The following is a 9,915-nucleotide window of genomic DNA, read 5'->3' on the forward strand; positions in this document are numbered from 1 at the left end:
GAGTTGTTTTGATTTTCTATGTGTGGATTACCTGAGTTATTACTAATGCCTGGTGAAAATGTTGTGCCCCCCTATTCCACTTTTCAAGGGTCCTCTACTCCATAGGGCCTTATACTTCCCACTCCCCCCCCCCCCCAGTTTGACGCCCTTTAATCTGCTGAACCTTCTGCTCGTTTCAAATATAAAAACTCTCTGCAACTCAACATTGGCCTGCCCGCCTCAGCTGCCTGTGAGGGGCTTTTCAGTTGTGCATGATTACTGTTCACTGCAAAGCGACCAAGGATAAGTGCAACTAACTGAAAATCAACTACTGCTCAAACTTAAAGGAGAACTCCGGTGATTTTTTACATAGATCTCGATTTCTCAACATCACAGAGTACTGTCGGTATGAACAAAACTGAAACAATCGGTTTTACCTAGCTCGAGTTGCTGCAGCTACAGCGCTACACACTGAGCATGAACATGTCTGTCTTAGCTGCTAGCTGCAGCAACTCAAGCTAGGACCAAAGTCCTTTTAGACAAGTACCTCTTGTGGCCATATTGCAATGCTTTTTGGGTACTTATCGGGCATCTATTTCGGCAGAAATGCGTGTGCGTAAGGCTTCACGACACCAATCTTGCTCCAGCGGCGAGATCACAACAGATGATTGGCACGATGTATTCACAACACACCACATGATTGGTTCAATGTATTTACATGTCGATGTTTTGCCACGGAAGGGTTGTGATATGTGTAGACAACTGCCATATTGGCGTTACAAACTAACTCCATGCATTACTATGGAGGTTTTTTTGAGTGCTGTATCTCCTCATTATAAAGTGTCAAAAAAAAAAAAAAAAAAGTAACTAAGTAACTTTTACTTAAAGAAGCCCTATGCAGGTGTCAGGGACCAAGCAGTAAGGCAAGCGGGACACAGAAATACAGTCTCAAAACTGAAGATTTATTTTTACAAAACTAATCATAGTTTGCGCATTTAAAGCAAATCTTTAACTAAAGTATAAATCAACAAAAAAGTTCTAAACTAGTGAGGTCAACTGAACAGAACTTAAACAACAGCAGAACTGAACTCAACCACTGACCCACCAGACTGAGACACAAAGGAAACATATATCAGCTGATCAGACCAATAAAACACAGAAGGGAGAACCACAACAACATACAATTGACAGGAGGACAACCACAAAGACAAAGCCAGTTTAACATAAACCACTAAGGTGAGTAACTAATATTCTATAACTATAAATAAATATAAATAATATCAACAAGGCGTGAATATAAGTTATAAGTTCCTCCTCTCCCCATGACGTCACAAGGCTGGTGGTTGCGGCCGAGGGACTCTTAAGTTGGCTTCCTTCCAACCTCGGGTCCTTTACCGGAACCAGGAAGTGATGCGCCCAGACACTCGCCACTCATCTCCTTCAAGCCGCCACGGTAACTTGTGAAACAAAGGAAAATGTAAGTAACGAAATACTGAAACAAGACTGCGTGCACTCAGACCTGCGACCGTAAAACGAAACTGTACAATGTGAAATGTTAAATAAAGTATCAAGTGCTGAACGAAGATAAACGTGTTGTGGTTTATGTAGCTTAATATTTGTAATAAATGTATTGCTACGGAAATGAAACAAACGAAACAAAGATGCTATAAGTAATGTTATGAATGGTAGATATTATAAGTGTGAATGGACAGAAAATAACAAAAGTGACAATCAGTGTAATGGAATGTTGGCATGAATGCGTGAGTGTTAGACTGTGGGTGTGTGTTTGAACTTGCCGCTTGTTGTGGCGTTCTCATGTGTGGCTGTGGAGCCAGCCGTCACATCCCCCCCCCCCCCCCCCCCCCCCTTCGAAGCTGGGACAGCGTGAAAGGAAGTCTGCAGTCACATTGGCCCGTCCCGGCACATGGTGGATGGTGAACCGGTATGGTTGCATTGCCAGGTACCAGCGAGTCACCCTGCTGTTTGTGTCTTTCATCCTTCCCATCCATTCCAGAGCCTTGTGGTCCGTTTCCAGGATGAATTCCCTTCCCAGCAGGTAATATCTGAATGAATCGAGGGCCCACTTCACAGCAAGACATTCCTTCTCGATTGTAGAATAGCGGGACTCTCGTGGTAACAGCTTCCTGCTAATAAATGCCACTGGATCACACCCTTCTGGTGGACCTTGAAGTAGGACCACTCCCACCCCTCGCTCGGAGGCATCAGTCTGAAGGATAACATCTGCTCAAAATCTGGACTGTATAAGATTGGATCCTTACCCAAAGCTTGTCTGAGGTCTTCAAAAGCCTCCTCTGCTGCCTTAGTCCATAGCACTTGATTGGGGCACCTGGAACCCACCATGTCAGTCAGAAGTGCAGCTCTAGAGGAGAAGTTGGGAATAAAACGGTTATAAAACCCAGCCATCCCAAGGAAAGACCTGAGCTGCTTTCGGGTCTGAGGCAGAGGGCAGTTCTTAATTGCCTGAACTTTCTGGACTTGGGGTTTGATCTCCCCATTGCCAATTACAAAGCCCAGGTATTCAGTCTCAGCCCTAGCAAAGGTGCATTTTCGTGGATTGATGGTCAACCCCGCTCCCTGAAGACGCCGCAGGACCTGCTGCAGATGATCCAGATGTTCTGGCCAAGACAGACTGTAAATCACCACATCGTCAAGGTAAGCACTGGCAAAATCTGATATTCCAGTAAGTACCTGATCCATTTATCTTTGGAATGTTGCGGGTGCTCCATGTAATCTAAATGGTAGAACTTTGAAATTAAACAGGCCCCACGGCGTTCGAAATGCCGTTAGCTCCCGAGATCTCTCAGTCAGGGCAATTTGCCAATATCCCTTGCATAAGTCAATGGTGGTAAGGTATCTTGCTTTTCCCAGCCGTTCAATCATCTCATCAATTCTAGGAGTTGGGTAGCAGTCAAACTTTGAAACCGAGTTCAAATAGCGAAAGTCAATACAGAACCGAATCGCACCATCTTTTTTTGGTACTAGCACAACTGGGTGGCACCACTCACTCCTTGATGGCTCGATAACTCCCATGGACAACATCTGGTCAACCTCCTCCTTCAGGGACTCCACCAGCTGCTCAGGGATCCTGTAGCTCATGCGCCTCACTGACGCCTCTTCCTTCAATACAATGTCATGAGAGACAACATGTGACAGACCAGGAATCTCAGAAAAAACATCAGGAGTGCACAGGGCCCTCACCTCATGTTGTTGGTCCTCATGGAGATGTTGCAACTGTAACTCCAGTGGTGTTATCCTGGGTAGGTACTGCTCTTCATCATCGTCCTCTTCCTCTACCTGTCTGATTAACAGGGACTCTGCTCCTCTTTCCGGTCGGGAAACCCACTCTTTCAACAGATTGGCATGAAGGACTTTGGATCGCCTCTTCCCTGGGGCCGAGACCCGATAAGTAGTTGGCCCAATTTTCTCCTGTATGACAAATGGACCTTGCCACTTTGCAAGCAATTTACTGTCATGACTAGGCAACATCACTAAAACCTTCTGACCAGCAGAAAAGCTTCTGTGGCGTGCTGACCGGTCGTACCAGAACTTCTGACTCTTCTGCGCCTGGCCCATGTGTTCTTGTGCCAGAGTGGACATCTGCCTCAGCTTCTCCCGCATCTGTATAACATAAGCAGTGACATTAATGGGCTCTCCCTTCCCTCTCTCTCCCTCCCAGATCTCTTTAAGGAGTGACAGGGGCCTCCTCACCTCATGGCCATAAAGCAATTCAAATGGTGAACAGCTTGGTGGGGTACAGAGGTACCTCCCTATATGCAAATAGAAGGAAAGGGAGCCATTGATCCCAATCAGAACTGGTGTCTGTCACGGCTGCACGGGCAAAGTATGGCAAGGCAAGGGAATCTTTGAAATACAAGAATCTTTATTCTGGAACACAACCCACATAGACTAATAATCGACCAGGACTGAGAGGAGACAGAGGGTTTACATACACAATAGGTAACAGGGCACAGGTGGACAATGATCAAGGTAAAACAAGAGACAGGTGGAAACCAATATTAAACTAACAGACTAATTAACAGAAAGACAGAGGACTGGACGAGACCAACAAGACATTAACGGGGAACAGGTGTGGAAACAGAAACGGAGGGAAAACTAACAAGACAGGAAGCACAGACCAAATAAGGAGATGGGGCAGAGACAAAGACAGGTGACAGGCAGGTAAACACAAAGCACATGGGGAACAAACAAAGGAGCACATGGCTGACAGGAACTAAAACACAGGGACAGGAAGTAAACACAGGAGCACATGGCACAGGAGGTAAATAAAGGAGGGACAGGGAACACAGGATCGTTACAGTGTCGTTGACGAACTTCCTCAACATCTGCTTAAGCATCTGATTGAATCGCTCCGTGAGCCCATCAGTTTGGGGATGGTAAGGAGTCGTACGTAAGCTTCTGATACCTAACAGTCCGTAGACCTGTTTTAGAAGAGTAGACATAAAGTTGGTGCCTTGGTCAGTAAGGATTTCCAGTGGGAATCCAACTCTTGCAAACAACTGCACCAAACAGAACGTTACCTGTTTAGCCTTGACTGATCTTAAGGGAAATACTTCTGGATATTGTGTTGCATAGTCAGTCACCACCAACATGAAGCGATTACCTGATCTGCTCTTTTCTACAGGGCCTACGACATCCATTCCCAGATGCTCAAATGGAGTAGTTATTATTGGCAAGGGTTGCATAGGGACTTTACAGGAACCCCTAGCAGTGGCCTTTTGGCACTCAGGACAGCTTCTGCAAAACTGAGCTACCTCCGCTCGCAAACCTGGCCAGAAAAAGTGTTTGCTGATGCGAGCCCTAGTCTTATGTTTCCCCAAGTGGCCAGCCCAGGGAATGGCATGGCCCAGGGTTAGCACCAACTCACGTGCTTCTCGAGGGACCACCAGCTGCTCTGAAGACCCCTGACAATGGTACAGCACCCCTTGCCTAACAACAAACTGCTCTTGCCCAGTACTCTCACCACTATTATGGTCCTGTTTAGCCTTCAGGAAGCATGAACTCAATCCAGGATCATCCTGTTGCAACTGCCCAATGTTATCCGGCAGCTTTAGTCCTACAGGTAGTTCAGGAGTGCCCTCGGACACAGGTGTTACAGGGGTTCCCACAAACTTCTCTTGCCTCCTCTGCCTGCATGACTTCCTCGGCTTCCCAGGCAAAACCTCAAAGTCTGCATCATAGAAGGGGAGTGCTCTAAGGGATGGTGACACTTCCTGAACTGCCTTAGCCTGTGCTCTTGTAGTGGCGGCAACACATCTTCTCCTAGATTGCAACAGGTCAAATAGCACAGGGAAATCACGACCCAGTATCGCTGGATAGGGGAGCTTGTCTGCTACTCCTACATTTTAGCAGGTAGGTCTGGTCATGCACCTTAATGTACGCATCAGCAGTGGGGAAGGACTTCTCGTCGACACAGCAGATTGGCACACTGTCGGTCATATCCACCCGATTCAAAGGTATATACTGGCGCTGGACAAGGGTCTGCACACTACCTGTGTCTAGGAGTGCCTCCACCTTTCTGCCATTGATTTCCACAGACACAAACTGAATGGAATGTTCGGCTTTCACCTTTGGCAGCTCTTCCTTGGGCACACAGCACACCTGGGTCAGCTTCCCTGCGTTCTTCGGACACGCCGGCTTGGTATGCCCCTCTTGCCCACATAGGTAGCAGACAGGACGTCGCTTGACCAGACCACTGGAGGGGTCTTTGTTGGGTGGGTTACTCACACGCTCAGATGGCTTCTAAAACTGGGAGTGGTTTGGTCTCCGGGCGTCTCGGCTGGACTTCCAAGACGCATAGCTCCACGGCTGATGCTTCCCCCGAGCAGCAACGTACACAGCAGCCAGGGTCGCAGCCTCTGCGGCAGAACCGGGACCATGCTCCTTCAGCCAAACCTGCAGTTCAGGGGACAGCATACGCAAGTATTGTTCAAGTATGAGTAACTCACCCACCTCCTCCATGGTTTTCCCTCTAGGCTGGATCCATTTGGTGAACAGTTCCTTCAGGCGGACATAGAGCTCCTTCGGGCTTTCGCCAGGCTCCACCTCCCCGGAACGGAACTTCAGCCTGTAAGACTCGGGATTAACATCATATCTGCTTTAATCTATTCGTAACTATTAGAATCCTGAATGTCCATGTGCACATAGGCCCCTCGGGCTCTGCCCGTCAACAGCGGAATGAGGTGGAATGACCAGTCCGAACGAGGCCATCGGCAGGCTGCAGCAATTCTCTCGAACGCCAGAAGAAAATGCTCAATGTCGTCTTCATCAGTCAGTTTTTGAAACCTGGGTTCAAAAGAATGATGCAATCGATCTAACCTTTTGCCTTGGAAACCACGAGGACCCTCCGGCTGGCCTGTTGATCGCTGAGATGGACAGTAGCCATCCTCCTCATCTTCTGAAAGACAGGGCTCCAACAATACCTCTGGGTAAGCAGCAGCACGGGACAGTTGGCCGCGGGCAGTGAGACTCAGGCTCCTCGGCCCACCTTAGCTGCTCCAGCCCCCTGTTCTGGTGTACCCCTTGCCTCTCGGCCAAGGCAGGAGTGGGCTGGTGTTCCAGCTTGTGCCCCAGACAGCTCAGCTGGTATTGAAGATCCTGTATGGTCTTTTTCTGTTGGTCGGCCTCCCTGCTCCTCTGTGCTTCTAGGTCCTCCTGCCAGGCTATATGACCACGAAGAATAGCCGCCAGGTCTGAAAGAGTCGGCTCTCGGCCACCCCTCACCTCTGGGTCCTTACCGCCGGCAGCGCCTTGGTCCTGCTTTTCTGGCACCATGGACTCCGACTCAGTTTCTCCCACTGGCATTGACTCTGGCATTGCAGACTTCCTGGCCAAGCAGTAAGGCAAGCGGGACACAGAAATACAGTCTCAAAACTGAAGATTTATTTTTACAAAACTAATCATAGTTTACACATTTAAAGCAAATCTTTAACTAAAGTATAAATCAACAAAAAAGTTCTAAACTAGTGAGGTCAACTGAACAGAACTTAAACAACAGCAGAACTGAACTCAACCACTGACCCACCAGACTGAGACACAAAGGGAACATATATATCGGCTGATCAGAATGAAACACAGAAGGGAGTACCACAACAACATCCAATTGACAGGAGGACGACCACAAAGACAAGGCCAGTTTAACATAAACCACTAAGGTGAGTAACTAATATTCTATAACTATAAATAAATATAAATAATATCAACAAGGTGTGAATATAATAACTAAAATAAACATAAGTTCCTCCTCTCCCCATGACATCACAAGGCTGGTGGTTGCGGCCGAGGGACTCTTAAGTTGGCTTCCTTCTAACCTCGGGTCCTTTACCGGAACCAGGAAGCGATGCGCCCAGACACTCGCCATTCATCTCGTTCAAGCCGCCACGGTAACTTGTGAAACAAAGGAAAATGTAAGTAACGAAATACTGAAACAAGACTGCGTGCACTCAGACCTGCGACCGTAAAACGTAACTGTACAATGTGAAATGTTAAATAAAGTATCAAGTGCTGAACGAAGATAAACATGTTGTGGTTTATGTAGCTTAATATTTGTAATAAATGTATTGCTACGGAAATGAAACAAACGAAACAAAGATGCTATAAGTAATGTTATGAATGGTAGATATTATAAGTGTGAATGGACAGAAAATAACAAAAGTGACAATCAGTGTAATGGAATGTTGGCATGTATGAGTGAGTGTTAGACTGTGGGTGTGTGTTTGAACTTGCCGCTTGTTGTGGCGTTCTCATGTGTGGCTGTGGAGCCAGCCGTCACAGCAGGTCTAATTATTTCTTCGCTGTTTCTGGGTTTTCGCCTGATTTGGGCTCGCATTTTTCACGACATAGCTTCCCCTGCAGCTTCGGTAGCAAGTGACTGCTACGCTAAACCCCCACTAGCTAGCGAGCTAGCCATCAAGAAACCAAGCTAAACACATACAGGGCCCACAATAAAACGGTCGAGCAAACACATTGTTCAAGAGACTATCAAATCACATTACAAAAACGAAGTTCACCCAAGGGTAGGCTACTTACAATTTCAACAGCAACAAAGCCAAGTCGGAGTCCGTTTTGCAGTCTTCTTAGAAACTACAATCTGACTACATTTTCGAGGCGCGATTGGATACTTCCGCTGAGTTACATCCGGATGTGTTAGTGTAACGGAGGCGAACTGAGCTAGTGTGCTAGTTGTCCGTGTACATCCTCACACCCCTAACCTTAAGAACGCTTCTAACCGCTGAGTTGGAAGCCTGGGCTTTTAGCTCAGTGGTTAGAGCGTTTGTCTCCCATGCTGGTGTGTGTCGAGGTGGCGGGTTCGAGGGCCGTGAGCGGCGGACGAATTACGACCTCTGTTACAGTGGTGCCGTGACCCGGATCATGGGAGTGAGGATTTAGGGAGGTGAGTGTAACGGAGGCGAACTGAGCTAGCGTGCTAGTTGCCCGAGTAAATCCTCACACCCCTAACCTTAAGAACACTTCTAACCGCTGAGTTGGAAGCCTGGGCTTTTAGCTCAGTGGTTAGAGCGTTCGTCTCCCATGCCGATGTGTGTCGAGGTGGCGGGTTCAAGGGCCGTGAGCGGCGGACGAATTACGACCTCTGTTACATTCGGACCGCGACCAGAAAGTTGCATATTCGGTTTTTCCGCGGAGAAGCACTAGGGGGAGACGAAGCACCCACCAAACGACCCAAAAAGTGTTGTAGAACCATCAGAACGACTCTTAACCTGCATAATTAAGGTCATTTTTGCTAAAATTGTTGCATAGGGCTTCTTTAAAATACATTTTAAATAAACTACTTTTTACTTTTACTTGAGTACATGTTCAGATCAGTATTTTACGGTGGCGCATTGCATTCACATCACAAAAAAATAAATAATCAGGTTATCTCATAATTAGGAGATAATTACCTCATAATTACGAGATAGTATCTCATAATTATGACATATTATCTCATTATTAATTATGAGATAAGGATAGGATCCGTGCTGAGGATCTAAACAGCCTTTCAATAAAAGCAAGCACATATGTCCTACTGATTTCCTGCTTTAAATGACTTTTGTACTTTGAGAGATTAACATGTCTTTAAGTGGCATGAAAAATAAGCCTGTCAAATCGCCAACAACCCCAAAGCAAAGAGTAAGCTTCAGGCCAGTGGTTTTCAAAGTGGGGGCCGGGGCCGCGAGGGGGTGCCAGGGGGGCCTCAGCAATTTGGAAGGAAAAATAAAAGCAACAAATAAATACATTTGAAATGTTTTAAATATACCTATTACTATGAGGGTTGTTATACAATGCCATTCGAATAATTTGTCGCATATCTGAACATTATATTTTCCATGATAATGACTGGGAATAGTAGAGTGATAGCTCTCATATAGCAGAAAGCTCCAAATGCAATTTTTACACACTGTATGCTCAATCGTGAAGTGCTTGTGGCTAAAATAATTATTAGAGCTTAATGTAATTTTACATTTGCCACAGTATTGTCGATGGGTTCATTAACACATCAAGGGGTCCTTGCCCAGAACCTAGTGGTATTTGGGGGGCCTTGTCGTGGAAAAGTTTGGGAACCCCTGCTATAGGCTACTCTGCCCAAAGGCAATACAATGTTGCACGTTACAGTCCTAACTAGTAGGTGGAGGTACTATGCATAGGGCTACCTCCATCCACGTTGTCACACGCACGCCTATTTATTTTGTGCAGGCTACTTGTTCAAGTGGCATTGATGAGTTAAACAGTCACATTTTCTTACACGTATTATATTCAGAGAAAATAGTCAGTTGTAAACAAAGAAGTCTTCTTATGTAACCCTTTCGTAAATGGACTGAAGTTGGCTCTACATATCTACTTTTATTGATTATGCTAACCGTTAGCATCTCTATGGGATTTCTCATATACGTTAGCCAT

The 9,915-nt window shown here is 46.4% G+C and overlaps 1 protein-coding gene across 1 annotated transcript; it reads right to left on the reverse strand.

Moving 5' to 3' along the window:
- Nucleotides 1-2,561: 2,561 nt before the first annotated feature.
- Nucleotides 2,562-3,905, reverse strand: LOC121699028. Its single transcript, XM_042081625.1, has 3 exons — nucleotides 3,709-3,905; nucleotides 3,006-3,618; nucleotides 2,562-2,629 (listed from the first exon to the last, which is right to left on the reverse strand). The coding sequence occupies exons 2-3, from the start codon at nucleotides 3,616-3,618 to the stop codon at nucleotides 2,562-2,564; spliced, it is 681 nt and encodes a 226-aa protein (XP_041937559.1). The 5' UTR covers nucleotides 3,709-3,905.
- Nucleotides 3,906-9,915: the final 6,010 nt, after the last annotated feature.

This window comes from Alosa sapidissima, chromosome 23, assembly GCF_018492685.1.
Source record: "Alosa sapidissima isolate fAloSap1 chromosome 23, fAloSap1.pri, whole genome shotgun sequence".
Taxonomy (NCBI): domain Eukaryota; kingdom Metazoa; phylum Chordata; class Actinopteri; order Clupeiformes; family Clupeidae; genus Alosa; species Alosa sapidissima.

What these genes read in the sequence shown, in the direction of transcription:
- LOC121699028 (XM_042081625.1), bottom strand. Translation starts at nt 3,618, where the DNA reads ATGCGGGAGAAGCTGAGGCAGATGTCCACTCTGGCACAAGAACACATG. An exon ending in AGTTATCGAGCCATCAAGGA is followed by an intron (nt 2,630 to 3,005) that starts GTGAGTGGTGCC and finishes GGTGATTTACAG; the next exon opens with TCTGTCTTGGCCAGAACATC.